The 20,685-nt window shown below is 35.3% G+C and overlaps 1 protein-coding gene and 1 long non-coding RNA gene across 3 annotated transcripts; both read right to left on the reverse strand.

Annotated features, from left to right (window-relative positions):
- Positions 1-206: 206 nt before the first annotated feature.
- Positions 207-2,170, reverse strand: LOC133713589 (F-box protein SKIP23-like). Its single transcript, XM_062139624.1, has 2 exons — positions 2,086-2,170; positions 207-1,375 (listed from the first exon to the last, which is right to left on the reverse strand). The coding sequence occupies exons 1-2, from the start codon at positions 2,099-2,101 to the stop codon at positions 234-236; spliced, it is 1,158 nt and encodes a 385-aa protein (XP_061995608.1). The 5' UTR covers positions 2,102-2,170; the 3' UTR covers positions 207-233.
- Positions 2,171-16,683: 14,513 nt separating this feature from the next.
- LOC133715299 (uncharacterized) lies at positions 16,684-20,456 on the reverse strand. Of its 2 annotated transcripts, XR_009849020.1 has the most exons (8): positions 20,442-20,456; positions 20,028-20,243; positions 19,207-19,273; positions 18,924-18,978; positions 18,388-18,515; positions 18,160-18,232; positions 17,604-17,671; positions 16,684-17,232 (listed from the first exon to the last, which is right to left on the reverse strand). It is a non-coding gene; the product is annotated as an uncharacterized LOC133715299 (long non-coding RNA). The 2 variants fall into 2 exon arrangements; XR_009849019.1 differs by lacking the exon at positions 20,442-20,456 and having other exon boundaries at positions 20,028-20,345.
- Positions 20,457-20,685: the final 229 nt, after the last annotated feature.

Here is a 20,685-nt window from a genome sequence, read left to right on the forward strand (position 1 = left end):
ACTTCAAGCAAGTGGTGTAATCGGGAAATTCTATCACGGAGGGTCAAGAATATGATCAAAATATCTTAGTATCTTTATATACAAAAGAACTGAATTTTCGTAGTAAACACTAAATAAGTAAGAACAAAACGAATGCAAAGTCTGTTATAAACAATTTCAAAAGAAAAAGTTTACAATTGTTGATAAAGAAATTAGTAGTAAGGGCATAGGATTAAACAAAGAAATTTTATAGTTCACAGCTGAAACGTTGGCAAAATCCAGATTGATGGTTGAAGGCTCATCTTCACTAGCATCGAAGCATTTGTGGAGTCAACCGGTAGAAAGCTTTTATCTTCCACATCATACACACCAAAATCATTAGGACCACGAGGCCCAAATTTACTTTTAAAACAATCATAATCATGATTAAAGTATATGCAATTCCGTAGACATCCTGGAAAACTTGAAGCTAACACCGAAAACGAAGAGTTATCACCTAGGAAGAGTGTTTCACCACCTAAACTGTTTTTCTTGGTCCACTTACACTCATCAAAATTCAATTTGTAAATTATGAATTTTGATGTTGTACGCATGTCATTCTTCCTATCAAAGCTAATGTATCTTTCAACCATCAACAATTCTTTCTTATTTGAATACACAAGATAACTTTTTATGGTGTGATCTCGTCGAAGGCAGCGTGCAGCTAATTTTCGATTGAAATTGAACCTAGTAATTTCGAAAGATAAAAGTCTGCCATTATTTCGAACACCATAAAACTTACCTCCCAGAAAAATGACTTCCTCAAATCCACGACCACGTGAGCTTCCATCAATATAACTCCAAGCTATATCTTTACCAAGTCTGATAAAAGCCAACTGAAAGCCCGGTTGAGTGATGACAACAACAATGCACTCATTTGCATTTAATACTGGGTCTGCTGAAATGGTAGCCTTGTAAACATAACGCTCATGTCCCACTCTAGACATATCTATGTTTTTGATGAGTCGCAACGGAGGAAGATGAATGATAGAATTTTCTTTTTCTACCCTCCCTCTAACCCTAAAGAACGGATTTATTAGAGTTACTGTAAAATCATTCTCCACAAATATCAACCATCCTTTTGAAGACCCACAAAATCGGGTATTGGGCACTCTTACTTGCAAATCAAGAAGCTTGTCAGCCGTGACGTTGTAGACCTTCCATATATCTCCAATGTCGGTGTTAATCAAGAGCATTGGAGGGGGATGACAACATGGCATTTTAACTCGTTTGTTTCGATTATCCTTAGCTATGAAATTCCATGATCTACAAACAACACTGAATCTCACATAATCTGCTAGCAAATCTAGTCTCTCTAAAACTGATTCCAATATTTGATTAGGCAACTCTGACCAATCTGCCAAGACAAACAAAAAAAACATACAAAATTAAATACATTACTGACCAGGGTATTATCTATATATGGAATAGGTGAAGCACTAGTTTGAACGGACCAGGTAGATCCCCAGATTTTTCTTCTAAATGTGTAAGAATATAATTCACCAGAAAACAATCAAAATATCATGCCAAAAACAAAGAATAAAAATAAAACACAATAGCCTCCATAAATGTAAACTTCCCGATAACAATCGGAAGTACATAAGTAAGTAGAAATCATATAGTCGAGAAGGGGTAAAGAGTAAAAAAATTCTAAAGACAAAAGTAGAATTCTGAAAAGACAATGGTTTAGCTAGAGTCTGTTATTCAACTTGCAATTGTGTTAGGAATGCACTTATGGTTCCTAACTTTCATGTTTGGGTCAATAATATTCTTTTTTGGCTCGTTTGTAGACTCTTATGTTTATTGTTTGTTAAATGGTAATTTCACAAAAAAAAAAAACAAAAAACAAGAAAAAAAAGCTAGCAATTGTGTTAGTTTGACTAGACACTGTGGCAATCTCCTTCTTTATTTTATTTTTTTTGGCATTACCCTTCAAAACAAGAAGAAGAAGATGCAGCTTTCATTACTGGAGGGCACACAGAATTAAGAACATGTATAATTTTGATCATGGAAGCGAAATAGTTGGGATTTCACAAATAATATTGAGGCGTCTCTAAGACAACATACCTGGAAGTAGATCCATAATTTGAAACCTGAAAAGTTGAACAGTTTCTGCCCTAGGTCTTGGTTGCTCTTGAGTACGGCCGGCAGATGGAGTCAGGGGTTTTTAGATCTCAAATTCTCAATGTAGCTATTTATATATAAAGAGCTTTTATGACTCTTTCTTTTCCGATTTGGGCCTAATCTTGTGACTCTTCTTCTTTTCTTCGGAAAAGCTTTAAGTTTGTTTTGGGCTGTCAGTCCAATTCCTCTCACGACTTGTATTGGCCCTTTATATTCCTGGAAATACTAGGATTGTCAATTCCTATATTTACAAGGACTCTTCCTCCCCTCTGTTTATAGTAGTCTTTAAACGGGGTTTCTTAGTCATAGATTATCTTGATTTAGGTTCATTTTTCTTGTATTTCAACCGGCCTTGTCTTGTATGAACAATCTTCATCCTATATGTTTTCTGATAGCAAAACTGATCGAGCAATTGAAGCAATTAATCTTTTGTGCCTCTTCCCCTCTGTTTATAGTTAAAGACTAGGAAACCGGGTTTCTCAGTCATAGATTATCTTCATTTAGGTTCATTTTTCTTGTATTTCAACCGGCCTTGTCTTGTGTGAACAATCTTCATCCTATATGTTTTCTGAGCTTTGCAATTATCGCCCAACGTTCCCATGAGTGGCATGAGCTACAACTATAATACGATCTTCTTCATCTGCAGCAATTAAAGATCCACTGACAAGTCAGAAAAGGCAAATATGTATGGAACAGTGGATAAATAATCAGGCAATAACAAATTCATAGCAAAACTGATCGAGCAATTGAAGCCGTTAATCTTTTGTGCTTGAAACTAATGTATCAAGCTTCATATTAATTATCACAGGGGCACCAACTAGTCTCTCTTGTTTCTTAGGACTTCTTCTAGGCTGCTCCTCCATCCAAGCCCCGTGAGGATCATCCTCCTCCTTGGTTATTGCAACAATTGAGGGGCAAATGGATCACTAGAATTGAATTCAGTAACATCGCCAACACCACTCTCACGTCCCTCCTTCCCCAACTCATCTTGAACTGAACACCCCTCCTTATGACCTTAGAGGCCATACTAGATGGTGACATAACTCTGTCTGCTTACCTGTAACAAAGAAAAGGAAACACTCAAACACCAATCCAAGGGCTAGTTCAGCGAGTCGCGCGTCACCTCTCTATTCATTCATGTCTTTCTTTACATTTCTAACTACATTTCTATCAGCATGTTCTATCTTCATGCTAATGTACAACAAGTTGCAGTTCATCCTCTCGTAATAACACAAAAGATAATATCAAGCAGGACATGTATGAGTTTATAAAGAAATTCATTTTGTTCAGCTCTTATTTAGTTGCCTACCATACTCACTCTGCCTATATTTATAAAGGTAGCAAATCACTCTTTTGCAATGAATAGAAAAAAGTAAGATTTGTTACTGAACTACCTAATTAACATTCATTTCCTTTAGCCATGCAATCAACATATTAGTTCAGCAGGGACTCAAGTGCGACTAAATTCTTAATACACTTGGTCATCCACCCATATCTTTGGAAACCTTGAAGAAAGTAACATAGTCTAGACATGTTCTTCTCTGAACTACATTTTTCAATTTCTGCTATCACCAAACTTAGATGTTGTTCCTCTCAAGCTTCTTTGACTTCTGAAACTGCTTAGACGCCAGCCTCATCTTCCTTTCGAGTGACATGTTAGCTTTCTTCTTGTACTGGTTGTACCCAGCTTCATTAAGCATCGTGCAAGTGTTGTCTTCTCCGAAATGATTGTCATATTCTTCCCTTGTTGTGAACCTTTGTCTGCAATGCTTGCAAACTATCTGGTTAACCTGTCAAAAAAGTATACCTCATCAACATATAAATCTCAAGTAAAAGCAAGAACAGGGCTTCCCCTTACAGAACACAAGGACCAAATTCCCACATCCACAATAAGAATTCATATTTTTTTGGATAATCCACAATAAGAGTTTATATAATACAATAGCTAGACAAAGCTGAATTTTATTTCGATCAAATGCGATTACAATAAAAAGCTATGGCATCCTAAATGAAATCAGGAGCATAAGCCAAACTTGGCTTAATGGGGCTTCAAAGGCCACACTAGCTAAACAATGAGCAACCTTGTTAGATTGCCTTAGTTCTTAGCAAAGGGTGACCTGAGGAAGTTGACCTAGCTTAGTTCTAATATCCACAAGGACATGGTGAGCTATTAAATTGTCTACTATGTCAGCATGTACTACTTGTACAGCCATTAAGCAATCAATCACCAGAAGCTCCATTGGAGAAGCAGAGTTGACATGAGTGACATGTTCGCAAAACACTCCACAAACTGACCAAGATTATCCCGAACAATGCCATCAGACCCTCCTAGAGTATCAGCACACAGAAAGCCCCATCCACATTCAGTTTAAGTGTTTCTGGCAGCAGGGCCTACCACTTAATGACGCATTGTCTAAAGAGATGGAATTTTAACCTTCCCATTGGCTTTCACAAACTCATCATACCAGCTCATTGTTTGAGCCACAATCTCCAGTGAAGATTTAGACACATTAGATCGAAGCTTATCAATTCTGTTGCACCAAAGAGCCCAAAGCATCATTAGTAATTGTTCAAGAGTCTGTTTTGGCATAGTATTTGCTCTTTCTATAGCTAGCAATCATTCCTTACCAACAAACAAGTAGTAACTCTCACATGAAAATGAAATGGAGGAGCTTCAAGATTTTTTTTTTTTTTTACGCATAGATCGATGTCCCAATGACTTACAAGGATGAAGGATGTGAACACAAGAGACAATTAAGCTCACCTTAATCACCTTTTGCAAGAGTCATGTCACTATCTAATACCCATCAGAGCAATCTTATTCACTAGCAGAGCTCTTGTTCATAGCATTATTATGTCAATCTCGCTCTACTTTACAAGATTGCTCTACTCTCTAGCAAGAGTTATGTTACCAAGATATTCACTAACAGGAATGAATAAATTATGCTCAAATTTTACTCTAGCAATTCATCGAACATGTATAGGACATTAAATTACACACCATTAACCCACATGTATCAGAGCTATTATATTGACCCACATTAAATTACACACCATTACCCACATGTACTAATACTCCATCCAGCTTGTATAAAAATAGAAAGAAATTCCTGCACACTCAAATTTTACTCTAGCATTTCACCCAAACATGAAAATTACACACCATTAACCCACTGTAGCAGAGCTCTTGAAGCCATTTACATGCTTAAAGATGGAAAGAAATGTGTCAACCCAGACCACTCAAAGCAAAGATCCACCCACATTTCACAACAGATATACACATGTCATGCCATGGATGAACAAAACTAAGAATATCAATTGGAATTTACAGGGGCAAAAGAACTGAAATTACCTGTGAGTCTTTGGGTTGCTTGGTCTGAAGCTTCTTGCCCTTCTTGTTCTTCTTCTTCTTCTTCTTCTTCCCATCCGCCATTTTCAGAATTAAGATTAGCTCTGGGTCTTTTTCCTTCTAGAAGCTACTCTCTGCTACTGAAAGAAATCTTGACGAAGAAGAAAATGAAGAGACTCCCGTCTCGGCTTGGGTATATGTGATTTCTATGGGCTTTTCCTCATGTGGGCTTTTTTCATCGGTTTAGTATGAAAGGGATTATTGGGCGGGCTGGGATCTAGTGGGTCGCCCCACTCACTTTTATATATTTTTTTTTATTTTCTGTATATGAAAAAACGAATAAGTTTATTAGACTTTGCCAATCTCATAGCCAGCCAACTTTGCGTAGTGGCAACGCATGCAAGTATTTTTCAACTCGTTCCAGGTTCGAATCAGCATGATGGGATGATTGGTTTTTCAATTTTTTTCTTTTTTCTTTTTGAGAACATTCTATAGCCTTAGAAGTTAAATTAAATTATGTCAACATAATAAAAATTGTCTAATATCTAAAGCTATAAATTTTACTAATAAAATACGTAATTTTAAGAAAAATATTAATCTTACAGCAATTTTATTCTTATTTTTTATTTTTATTAAAGTGTTGGTATATATTTTAAATTTCAAATTTTTTTTTTCTAAAACTTCTGAGTGTTCCGCTTAATATGAAATTTTGGCTCCACCACTGTGACAAACATATGGGCGTTTCATTCACTACATGGCATTTTTTCTTTTTTCATTCTAATAGAAAAGATTAGAACTTCATTTATCTTTACTACTGTAAATGGAAGTCAAATTTTGGTGTCAAATGCTTCAGCAAATTTTAGATTATCATATATGCCCTTTAAATAAAATAAATTTAATACATATAAAATGATCCAAAATGTCATTATGGTAAAATACTAAAATCAAATAAAAGTTAATTAGAAAAGAAAAAAATGTGGGTTAAAAACGCAATATATTTCACTCTAAAAATTGCTCAGAGCAGTTTTCAAACTTTTATTCTATTTAGCTGCTGAATTTTGAGACAAAAAACAAGAAGTTCATATATTATATTACTCCGGGCATCGAACGAGTATAATGCTAGTACTATTATTAAGATAAGAGAGCTTGATCTTCGTAACTAATTTTGTTTTACAATTATAGCCCTGAAATATTTATAAAATTTAACATAAAATTAATTATCAAGGACAATAGCATCAATACATAAAATAGAAGATAAATATAAATAAAAAAAGGGTGCTGCTATTCGCACACCCATTTTTTCTATTCACACACCCCTTCTATTATCTATTACTTTAATTTAATTTTTTTTTACAAAGTACCCTAATTACCATCCCTTGCAATTCTGTTTATTTATTTTTTCTTTTTTCTTTTTGGCAAGTCAATTATCCCCAAATCCTAAATCCTTATTTTCCAGACACAAATTACTTCTAGGCTCTTTGCAATTTTCTCTTTTATTTTCTATCAAAAACTTCTCTAGCATAGTCATTCTATCTCTCTAACGTGATGCTTTGAAGTTTAATTATGGTACAACAAGCAACTTTAGACCCATCTTTGGACAAAATTTTACATCTAATTTGTAATAGAGACATGAAAGAAAAATATGAGTTTAATGATCATTCGAGCCCCTATACATCATTCCTGGTAAGATTCTACTAAAATTATTTGGTGTATTTCAATCCATCGCTCTCCGCTAAAAATATCAATTACTTAGCGATTCGGTGGATTAAGAGCTTCAAATGTGTGCGTTCTGTTCGTCTTAGTTTGATTTTGATATGACTTGCTTGCTAATCATGGTTTTGACTTGAGTTGATTGATAATTTTGAAATTGTTGACGCTTTGATTTCATTTTGACTTTAGTCATATCATCACTTTGCAGAATGCTGTGTCACTGGGAATGGAATCTTAAATCAACATTGCTTAATCAGATGTGAAAGATTTTGGATCTCCTTTAGTTTGGGTGATATGCTTATAGTTTTCTTCAGTTTTGTATAGCAATCATGACAATACCTAAATCCCCAAAATCAGTTACATAGTGATTTTTCATTTGAGCCCTAAATGTTGCCGCACTAATTGCAGAATTTTTGACAGATTGCACTTCGTCTTGCCCAACATTTTTTTTTTTCTAAATCAGCAATGACATTCATGAGAAAAAATTAATTTATTGTATAATGATGTTTAATTCATGATTGACTTGCCAAATAGAAACAAAAAAAACATAATTACAAGAGAGGGTAGTTATGGTAATTTATAAAAAAAAATTGTATTAAAGTAATGGAAAAATAGAAGGGGTGTGTGAATAGAGAAAATGGGTGTGCGAATAGCACCACCCTAAAAAAATCAAATGGCTATATACATGGAGGAAAAAAAAAAAAAAATTTCCCACTACTTTACCATGGAGAAAAACACTTCTCACTACTTCATATCTCCCCACACACATAGGGTGTGGGCCCTGCTATTATTCTACTAAAGTTTGTTGATTAAGGATTTAAGGCTAAGGTGTATGCGAATATGCTATAAACTAGAAGGGTAATTCTCCCTTGTTTATCAAAATAGAAAAAGTATTGTGAGGAAAAGTATAACTAGTTACTTTGTTACTTGTCGCGTTGTCGTAAGTCATGATATAATCTCGATCTGTAGTCTTAACCTATAGGTTGGTATCACCTTAAGATTATGTAATTCTTTAATTTCCATCTATTACTATCTTCCAAGAATTTTATCGGGTAGACTAAGAGCCACCATACAAAATGGGCAAAAAAAAATTGAAGGGATGTAATTCTAATCATTTATCAACTACATCACTCTTTAATTAGGTTGTCCACATAGATGGTAATTATATTTTGACTGGAAATTTGTGACATACTGTCGTGTAGAATCTTGTATTTAACCTGTCATTACCAGAATGCATGTCACTTTAGAAAGTTTACAATGTTAAAATGTGGTGGAAATACGTTTCAACATAATGTACCTCATTCATTTTGTCGAAATTATTCTCTTAATTTCTTAAAAAGGGCTCTTTCACTAAGGGATCTTTTGTTTTTCGTCATTATAAGGGATCCTTTATGAGACCCATTTTTCGATCACATCTGGGCATCTCGACCGTTCAATTCTTAGGATTCCATGAATTGATCATTTATGTAAATTTTCAGCCAAATTGATGACCATTAAGGTATCGAATTAGATTAAATCAAATGACAAACTAAATCTGTCTAATATGAGCCGTTCATGTTTATTATTGTAAATCAAACTTATGGATGCCTTAGCAATTATCAATTGGGCTGAAAATTTACAGAAGTGATCTACTCATGTAGACCTAAAAATTGAACGGTCGAGATGATGATATGTGATCGAAAAGTTAGTCTAATAAGCGATCCCTTAAAATGGCAAAACAAAGAGATCACTCACTAAAAAGACACGTTGATTAAATAGTTCCAATTTTATGAACTAGAGGCAAAGATTTATACCCCCTATACTTTAAAGTTTGAAAAACAAAAAATTGGCTTCATTGCTATCGCAAAGACTTCGAGCCTTTGGTGTCAAGAAGCTAACCGCAGATGATCAAAATGTTATACTTAATTATCCTCGTTTTATTGAGGTTCATCAAAAAAAAAAAAAAGGGTATGATGTGGTCTCTTATATGACTTTTAATGTGTAAGCCAAAAAATGTACTTGACAATCTTACAAAAGTGATATCAGTCCAAAAAAAAAAAAAAGAGTGATATCAGTCACTAATTACATGTCATTAGGAAATTTTGTAAACACCATATGAGGTTTATGTAGATCCTAGAAGGAGCCTAGAGGGGGGTGAATAGGCTCACAACCAATTTTTTCGTTCAAAAAACTTTCTCATGGATTGCAACTGGGTGATCAATCCTGAGTGCTGATATTGAACAAAATGTATTGAACAATCAACCAAACCAACTAAAGCAATAAAGAACACATGTTTTGTTGACGCAGTAAAACCCTATCTAGGGAAAACATCTGCGTGACATTTACTCTTGAAAGACCAAAACCAAAACCAAATCACAAGATTACAACACAGAGGTTACACTGATCGCGGCAACCTTTCTAGACTCACTCACTAGACTGTTTGTACTCAAATCTTGCTAATTGTTTACACAAGTGAACAACTCAGAAATCTTACTAAGACACAAGCTATGAACGCAGCAAGTCCTTCTTGAAGATTTTACCTTTGAAGTTTGCAATACCCAATTGACCTCATGGGAGGCAAGAGATGAATATGCATGAATGGTTTTGTCTTTTTCAAATTGTTTTCAACATGGAACAAGACACTTTGAAAAGCAGAAAACCAAAGAGACAAACTCTTGATAAACAAAGGGACTGAAAAACAAAAGTATTTTCAATGCCGAGAATGAACAGAGTACCCATGTATATATAGGAGGAAGAGGAAGGACAGTTCACTCAAAGACCCCTTAAGCTCAATTGGAGTAGGTAACCCCATCCCCTTAATTTTAGATTGCACATGTAAACCCATTCCCCAAATTTCAATTTGGAAAACCTTTAGAAGCCAACTCCTAAATTCCTTAATCAAGGCTGACACAAGAAGGGAACCCAAGAAAAACCCATGACTTTTTGAAGGAGATGCAATGCATGAGCTTACCTGAGCCATGAGGAAGAGGAGACTTCTTCTATCTTCAAGTAAGGTGTTTAGACATGACAGCAAGTTCAGATGGGGAAGCAAGACAGCAAGCTATGATGAGGTAGCAAGTTGCAATTGAACTAATCTTCAAAACTTGGTCTTGGTCTTCGACGACAAGGCGACCCCCAAAGAGAAGAAGAAGCAAGTTGCAATTAAACTATCATGCTAAGATGGGGAAACTGACAACAAACTGATCTTCCACTTTCGACAGCAAGACAAGCACAAAAGTGAAGAAGATTGCAATTAAAGAATCATGGTGTTGGGCTTCATACCTGGGCTTCTTAATGAGTAGTGTTTTGTTATAAGAGGGAATGCCAATTATAACTTATAATAACAGTTTATCCACTTGTACTCAAACTCTTGAAGAAAAGAATTTGTTCTTCCTAGATCTATTACACCATGACACCATTTCTGTTCTTATGTCCTGCATTGTTCAAAACCACATGGTAAGCTACACTGCATTTTAGTCACGTCCTGCATTGTTCAAAACCACATGGTAAGCTACATTGCATTTTAATCACAAATAAGTGCAATAGTAAAAAAAATAAGAAAACTTCAATATCTAAAGCATTATTGATCTATGCTTATAGGAGTACCAGGATCTACTTAGCACATAACCGATGTGGGAAGGGTATTACTCAGGACTCGAGGAGTGCTGGACTGAATGCGGTTGCAAGGTTATTAAGCTAAAGCAATCGCAGGGCAACTCTCCTTTGGCAGGTCATGAATGAAAGTGATTGTAAACCTCTATATGTTACACCAATCACCAGTGCCTGCCAATAGGGAGGAGCCCTATGACTGGTTTGCTTATTAATTGACAACTTCTATTTTTCAAGCCAGTTGCTCACTTGCTTGTAATAGTACTCCTCTGGTTTCAATGGTGGTCTGGCGCAAGCTGTATATATAAGCGCTCCATTTGGGTCAAGGCTTCAAGAGATGGAGATGGAATAAACCAGGTGACTAGAAAATAGGATATCCGAAGGATTATGCTGTGAACATTCTTCAACGGCTGCTTTTCCAGGTTTTTATTGGGGCCAGGGACATTCAATTCTGCTGCTAGATGAATTTTTCGGCTCCTTTTCTGATCCTTGAAAACGCTCTTTCTTTGCATAAGAGATTCTTCCACTCTTATTGTCCATGCATTCAAGGTGAAAGGAGAAAAAAAGCAGATGAAAGGAGATGCCTTTCCTTATTATATAAAGAGCTGAATAGCCTTATAAACAGCATATCCTCATCTTGTTCCTTCTCTTCCTTTTTCTTTCAATGTGGAATTTTTTTTTTTAATTCAGAAGAAAAAGCCATAAATCTCACTATTATTATGAACCATCATTATATGAATCTTCAAGTTATATTTTCACTTTGATTTGCTGGTGTACTTGTACATGTGTTCAACTGAGTTTTGCTGTCAATATCTTTAACTTTACTCCTCTCTTTCCAACCATGCCATGATTATGTACTATATATATGCTTTCTTTCAAAGTAGTAATTATTTCTCAACCTTCCTTTTACAGATCATGTAAGAAAAATGATCACAACTAAAGAAAAATAAAGCCTAGCACGGAATTTTGTGATGCTAAAGTTAGATGCCAATTGATCAAGTTGTAGAAAAATCCATGAGGTTAGTTCAAATGGTGATGGAGAGTATGAAATAGTATTAATTAGAAGAGATTAGAGGCTTAATTTCCTGTCTAACAAAAGGTCTAGAAATGCCTGCAGTTGTACTTTCATCCTCAACTCCCTACTTGCCTATTCAACGCATGCAACTAATTAGGCTCTTAACTGAAAAAGTTTTTTTTTTTTTTTAAATGACAGAAACTTCTTACTTAAGTGTCTTAGTTTACTAAATATCAATAAACATAGCTAAGCTTATATGTAATTAGGGGACCTTAAATCACAGATAATACCATGTGATCGATAACAGAAAAGAATAAGGTCTACCTAGCATTGCTCATATTTGGACACCAACAGCTTGATTCACTAGGATGATTCACAAGTCATAGAACATTCAAATAAGATCTAACTCTATGAATTCAAATCTACAGAATATTTTAATGTCTAGAGACATGCACTTGATCAATAGCTATTGACATCATGTACTCATTCAAATCAAGAAAAATTCTTACGTACGGTGGCCGTGCGGCTGTCCAATCAAAATCCACCAAACTTTATATGTATTTCGAAACAGCCCGTGTTTTTTTAAAGTGAAATATCTAAAATACCCCCCTGCTAAGAACCTGATTGGGCAGCCCTACCACGTGTCATTTACGCATGCCCTACGCAAGACTTTCTCTCAAATCAAAACACGAAAACTTCGGGATAGGATATACCTTTCCCCCACATACCTGGACCACAGTAAAGAAATTGATTATCAACTAATTAGTATATGATTTCATGAACAGATATTTTTTCATATGTACTTGCCTTCCGAGCAACAGGACAACAGCTTGAGGAATTTTTTTTTTCTTGGAAACCAAACGCGAACCAATAATTTAGTGCAGCATGATGAGGTATAAATAAGGACAATTCTTAAGTTCACCCTTAGGGTGATCGAGCATATTCACCTCCATTGTCGATTAACATACTTTTACTTAATAAATTTATAATCCAACGGTCCATATCTTAAATTAGGCTTTAAAAATTATCTCTGTAAAAAAATCAACCGAATCGCAAATCGTTTAGTTATCCAATTGAATCAAACAAATGGATGGTTCTAACAACACTTACTACTATTATAATAAACCGTTCATGTATTTCATAGAAATGAATAACTAAAATGTCTTCAATTTGATTGATTATTTACAGAGCTAATCTTTGTATTACGTTATACAACATGAATGGTTGGATTATAAAATTATAAAGTTATTATGCGTTAATCGTAATAGAGGGTGAATATGCTCATTCACCCAAGGAGTGAACCTAATAATTGTCCGTATAAATAATACAAAAGATATTGTAATACGGAAGAATAGCTTAGTAGAAACTTGAAAGATCTACTATAAGTAAACGCAAATATAAGTTTTACTTGGAGACTTCTTGTGCCTTGGAAACCAGAAGCAGAGAGTTACAGTGAAGACCAGGACCAAGTTGAGGAAGAGAATACTTGAACCTTGTTGTACTCCTTTTCCTGTTTTGGGCCTCTATTTGAATCCCTTTTTTTATATGATTGTGAAGTTTGGGCCACACCTGGCAGCCCAATACAAAACGTTTGCATGGTTATAAATACTAGCATGTCGATACAGGGTAAGGAAAGGGGTTTAGGGTCTGAGCGTCGGAATTCGAAGGCCATGGAGGCTGAGGCGGATTGGGTCTCGACCAAGTCGCTGTATATATGTAGCATGGAGAAATATAGGGACAAGAGCGTGCGTACACAGTGTTACAGTGTCCAGGCCATCAACTTGACCGAGTTGCTCTCCTTTTCCGATACTCCGATTACCATCTCTTTTTCCAGATCTCCACCAATCAAAGCTATGGGATCTCCACCAACCAAAGTCCAAGACCATATCCGGCGAGAAGTTGATTTTCTTCAAGGCAACGACGTTCCCCACTAGATGGGTTTCGGTGTGTTTGGATCTCAGATTGTTTTGGCCGGCGGACTTCAACTTCCGCAACGACATCGGACTTCCAAGGTCTATGTGCTGGACACCTTGCCAGGTAAGCCCAAGTTCATCAACCGCAAAGCCAACAAACCCAAAGCTAAAGCTCGTGATCATGGTTTTCCCGAATTTCAATCACCAAAACGTTTTCCCCAGCTGATGGAGATCGAGGGTAAACTGTACGCTCTCGACTTACGGCCTCAACAAGGCTTCCCCATGAGCCTGTCCTATGATCTTTTTCTCGAGCTTGTAGCAACCATAGAGGTGGATATTAAATTTGATCCCTCCTCAATCGGTTTTACCCATCTTGGTGGTCAAAAAGTATGCTTTGTGTTCTTGCATTGGTGGATTTTTGATAAGATGCGTGGGTTTTCTTCACATTCGAATATTCTTTTTCGAAATCTGCTGCTAGTGCTGACACTCGTACCAGCAGTTGTGGTGATGATCCATATTTCCGTGTATTTTACCCCTCCAACTCGAATGGTAGATCCTTCTCCGCCAAAACCCTGGGTTGGCGCACCTTTGAATACCACTACTGGTCTGAGGACGCTTCTCCCATCTTTACAGAAGTGTGCGGTTTAGCTGTGCTCCCACTCCATCACGGTCACCGTGTAAGTTCTCTGGTTTACTTGATGATGCGCATTCCATGTGTCATGATTTGTCTTACTTTCTGTTCAAGGGTAAGTAATGTCTTAATCAAGCGTTACATTAGGTATACATTGTTCTGTGCTTTGTATATATTTTTCTGGGGTAACTATGCAGAGTAAAACTTTGTCAAACCAAGTTCAATTAGAAGTTGTTCTCTTCATTATTTCATTACCTTATAGTTTGAGTGTTTTAGCTAATCAACAAAGTTAAGCTTTTTGAATATTGATTGAAGGAAGGCTAGGTCTAGGGTCTGTTGTTAGATGAAATGTAATAGTTGAGAGTAAAAAGTTATTATGGGATTAATATGAAAATATACCTAAAAACAAGAGTCAATTAAGCAAAAATAAGATAGGGTACCTTGCAATAAGAAACACTCGGCGTAAGGAAGTCCTTTCAAGACTTGTACAGTTTTAATTATATGAATTTGTTATCTACTCTGCATTTGCCTATTTGCCCATTACAAAAACTATCAGCACTAAGGAAAGATGGACATAACTCTATCCTACAGCTATTTTACATGATTCTAATCAATCAAGCTAACTTTCACACACACACACACACACAAGTACGTATATGCATACAGTTTTTAGCAAAAATGGTTGGAAGTGTCTTCCTAGCTCTGATGGCTTTATTTATTCTTCCAATTGCTATTTAGTATTGGCATTTGGGCTAGTTTAATGGTAGATTATGGACATCCATGGAATCAGCGACCTTGATCTATCCTCATTGATCCTTATCATTGGAAAGGAAATTCTCTATCCATTTAGCTGCTGCTCCTGCTTATGATCAAACTATGGAGAGAAACAAACTATCTTGTTTTAGGAAAGCAATGCCCTTTTTGTGGTGGTCAATACAGTTATTAACACTATCGGATGCAGATTGCGCTCTCTGACTAACCTTACTGTTATTCCTTTCTAGTTGTGTTTGGTTTTATTCGTGGGTTGATGATGAGTATGTTTGTTGAGCAGGAGGAGGAGCAGCAGGGACCCTTCCGCTGCAAAAGTTGCCAATTCTGCTTTAGCGCTAAAAAAAATTTGAATTCTCACTTATCTATCAGTGAGTGTTGCAGATCTGAGCAACGACTCGTCCAGTGCAAATTCTGCGGATGCAACTTTTCCCATCAAGAATTGTATGCTCACTTCAATAGCAGCGTGAGTTGTAGATCCAATTTTACAGGTCATATTTGACCGCAGAGACAAGGAATATATATAGAAGATGAAGCTAGCTAAGGCTAATCCTATAGCTCATCTTCTACAGGTTGGCTGACACGTTCAGTTGCTAAATTGCTATAGGAGTAGTTAGTGAAATCAGTTAGTCTTAGCTTAATAGTGAGTAGTATAGAAGGGGCAATTTTCCACATTTGTGTAATCAGAAGCCTGTACAATTACCAAAGATAACAAACAGAGAAAAGTAGATCAGTTTGTTTTGCTTCACAATTTGTTCATAGCTTGTTTTTCATTCTCCTCAATTTTTCACCATATCTGAAAATCTAGCAAACTCTTGATGCCCTCGCTGTTAGAATTTGGGCTTCTGACATGTATTTGTAAGTTGTAACACACCACAATCATAAACACAGCTTGATTTGTTTAGATTGAATTGCAGTAGCAATGAAGCATGAACGAGAACAGTTGAAAAAACAGTTTCAGCTTGATATTTTCATATCTAGTTTCTTGATTTTACAACTACTTAACCCTTATATAGGGTACCAGATTAACCTAACTAGCTAGCCAAACATGTGGCCGAAAATCAAAGAGATAATTAACTAGATTATAATGTACTTTAGACACAAAATATCTAGATAATTGGGTGGAGAAAACTGTAATGCAAGTGGATGTAGAAAGTCTTCTGCAGCAGTTTCCTAGTTGGATCAGGAAATTAAGGGTTAATAGTACTTCGTGCAAGAGGAAATTTGTGATGTAGCTTTAACATGCCCATTGGTCAATTTTAGAAAAATTCTTTAGCTTTGTTCAAGTGGCGGCGGAGAGTGAAAGTATGAATTAGTGTTGAGAAATATTAGGATTCAATTCAGTTGTACGTTCATCGTCGCAACCCGACTACATTATTTGATGTAATTAATCAGGCCCTTACTTTATCAAAATAAAAAATAAAACAAAATAAGAAAGGCAGACACGTCTTAGTTTTAGTGTCTTACTTTACTCATGAACACGACAGGAGCAAACTGCTGGGAATTAACTATCAATAAAGATGGCTTACAATGTAATAAGGGGACCTTAAATCACACATAATGCAAGTGTAACAGAAAACAAAAAGGTCTTTCTAGCATTGCTCTTATTTCTACACCAACAGCTTGATTCACAAGGATGATCCACGTACAGTCGTAGAACATTCAAATAAGATCTAACTCTATATATTGAAATCTACAGAATATTCAAATGTCTTGGTCTCTACTCTCTTGGAGACATGCACTTGATCAATAGCCCATGCACTACAACAAAACTGAGCTATAAACACCATTGTGAATGGTGTGGATTGAAGTAAAAGACAACCATGATTGGTGTGTAATGGCAATAGCCACCATCTTAGACACCAAAATTTGAAGGGTTGCCCGTTGCCATTGCTGGCGTGACAAAGACTCAAAAAGGCACTATCACTTTTTTAGTGACTTTCAAACTGTGGGCCCCATCACCAGAAAAACACTATCTAGCAATGATGACTGCAAGATTTCATATTAAAAAAAAATTAAAATTAATATACAAATTCAATTCTCTGAAAAGAACAATTCTTGGCAGCCTTAATTCTAGGCATGGTATCTGCAATTTCCTCTTCTCCTCCATGGATGACTACATCAAATAAAATGAAAGGAATATTTAGAATATATAACACTTACAAAGCCATAATATGAAATATCAACTAAATTTTTTTGTTGTGGAACAATTGAAATTCTGAAAACACAAGCTTAAGGAAATGGACTATGTAATAATATCAACTTGAAGCTCATGTAATCGATTATCATGAATATGGACTATGTAATAATATCAACTTGAAGCTCATAAACTAAACAACTATCCTAGCTAGGGTAGAATATAAAAGCTAAAACAATAAGACAGATTTACAAACGAAGACTGAAGCTCAGATGACAGGTAACTGCAGCAGCAATTGGGCAGGTACATAAGTTCATATAAAAGCTCCCTATATGTTATGGATCACATACTTTCTTTCATAATACCAGATATTGCTCTCCTCTCTTCTGATGTATGCATTGCAAGTCCATATCTTTTCCTGCAAGCAGGAAAACACACAAGTTAGCCAGAAAGTATCCACCTGCAATGAAATTTCTTTCGGGCAACAAACTTAAAACGAACAATTATCATTTACATTGACTATGTAGTAAATTAAAGCTGGTCCAATTAAACAGCTATTGGCATGGTTGACACATAGAAGGAAAAATCTGAAGCCAAAAAGTAGGTTATATTGAACAATAGTATTCTATATATGCATCAAGTTTTTAAGCACTTGCAATTATACAACCATAATATATCAATGGTGGTATTAGCCCACTTTTATGGAGGAGCATACTTAATTACAGATTCTTATCCCCTTTATTTCATAATTAAACTTGCATGTTGTCGATAATACAACATATTCTTATTAGACTATGCTTTCAAAATCAACCATGTTCAAGGACTACTTAGGCCATAAATATGTTTTCTTGAACTAGAACTATACATCATTATTCACATTTACAAAAGAATAGATTTTAGGTGTACCTTATTGAGTGAACAACATTTTTTGTCTCCTCATTCATAAGCTCTTGCAGCTTCAATTTCATATTACAACCCCCTACAAAATAATAAATGCTACGTGTCAATTTAACATATAGGACATACATTAAAAGTAGTCTTGTTATGCCACATAACTCATTAAGTTTAAAAATCTACAAACCAGATATAAACTAGCAATGAAATTGCATATAACCAGTCATTTAAGAATCTTACTTAAAAAGTTCAAATAGATTGATGGTGAATCAAGGACAAGATGATATCCTCATGATTGTATTTCCTTTCCAAGAGCTTCCCATGGAGTAGTTTAGCCTTTGACTTTGACAATCATATTGACCTCATCCCTAGTACAGTGATATAAGTTAGTTAACAACAGGCCTCAAAAGCTGGAATGGGCTAGTTAGAAAAATATTCTCTATTTGGTGTAAAGAATACAAAATTATAAAGGAACTGCATTTGATTGATAAGTTCATAAAATTAATTTCCCAGCAAGAATATACACAGTCACATTTAAGACTGATACAAATGTCAGATCTACAAGTAAATTCAATAAAAGCTGAAAGTAGTAAGCATTTATGAGAAACCAATGCTGCAATCGAATAAAATTAAGGTGACATTACAAGATGCACCAGAGCCCCATTAAGTCTGACAGTTCTCCAAAATTATGAACTTACCAGGAGGGTATACAAAGGGACAAAATCACCAGATAAGCAGTGCTAAACAGCAGTCACTTGAACAAAAGGTTTACTTACCTTAGATTTTTAAGGACAATCAAAAGTCCAGCCACACCAGAGTCGATTCTGTACTCTGCAATTTCATGAAAAGTAGACAAATGTCAAAGTAAATCAAGCTTTGCAGGAATATTCTTGGTATCGATAAAAAAATATGTAAGTTTTAGAAAAATGATCCAGTAAATACAATAGCAAAAAAAGACAACCATTGTGAACCAAAGTACTTTTGAAGATGCACTCCTTTTATTTCATTGTGAGATATATATTCTTGAATGGATAAAAAGAATTACATAACAAAGGATACCATTTTCAGAAATAACAGAAGAATGAAACTGGGAATGTATCTGCTAAAGACTTTAGTAACAATTGCTCTGCAAGAAAAAAAAAAAGCGAAGTTAAAAATTTGCATCATCAAAAGATTAAACATTATCTCAAACAAATAAGTTCAATATGCTTATTCCATACAACAAAAAATAAACCTGGTTGAAAATTGGAATAAAGTAGCACAAATCTGGACAGTATAATTTCGGAGATGCCAAAAGACTTGCACCATACAAGATATGGTATAGTGTAGCCAATGATAATTCAAAAAGGTTCAAAAATTGAGCAAATTCAGAGGAATTTTGAACTTAAACACATCTCACAAATCAAAATCAACACAATGAAGAATGGCAATAAGCAATCAGACATGCATGAAATTTATAGATGTTGGTATGTTGTAGCCATTGGTAATACAAAAAAAAATCAAAACTGAACAAATTAACTCAAGTCAATCTCAGAAATGATGTCATCACCATGAAGAATGACATATCTAAACTGAATTAATGAAAAGACTCGACCTTTAGCTAGTCAAAAACAATAAAATTTCAGCAAAACAGAATTTTCATCAATCTAATTATTTCACCTTTCATTATCCTAAAGATCATGAAAAGGTCCATTCTTTTTCTTTTGTTTTGACCAGTGCGAAAAGCTTCATTCCAACCCAAAAAAATTAACCCCAAAAATTCAAGTTCTGTGTTCAAGAAAGAATTCATGCAAGAGCCTAAAATCAAAATCAAGAAAGAATCATGCACAAGAAAAGAAAAACCCAATATCCTAAAATTCCAAAAGAACTATTTGTTGTACCTTTGGTGCGAATATGAGATTTGACTCCGTATGGGTATGCTTTTCTCGTCATTTTGATGGAGCTCAAACGTAGATCACATAGAAACCACTCAAAATAAAAGACTAAATCCGATTTTGTACGGTACAGGTGGTCATCGGAAGATTACTGCTCTCTTCATTCTTCACACACACACACAGACATTGAGAGAGAGAGAGAGGAGAGAATGTTGTTCTGCACTGCAGAAAAAGAAAGATAAGAATTATAAGAAGATAAAAGAATTGCTGATTTAGTCTAAAATAATATTTTATATCTTTAAACGCATTGGTGAGGCTTGAACAGTTTTAGTTTTTGCTTTCATTGATTAAATAAAAATAAAAATCAATTATAGAGACACCATTAGAAAGATTGGCGAGATATAGTTTGGGTCCCATCACCATTACACTAAACGTGGGTAAGAAATGGTGTCCAAAGCCCACTTTTGTGGTAGTGGCCACTGACATTATGTACTCGATGAATTCTTTTGTTCTGATCTTCGGGATAGTTATCTCTCATGAACAATCCTTTCTCCCACATACCTACAACCAGGACAGAAATTGATCAGTTAACAACTAATTAGTATACGTACATTTTCATGAATAGATGCTTGATCGTATATACATGCCTGCCAAGCATCATGAC

This window comes from Rosa rugosa, chromosome 6, assembly GCF_958449725.1.
Source record: "Rosa rugosa chromosome 6, drRosRugo1.1, whole genome shotgun sequence".
Lineage (NCBI taxonomy): Eukaryota > Viridiplantae > Streptophyta > Magnoliopsida > Rosales > Rosaceae > Rosa > Rosa rugosa.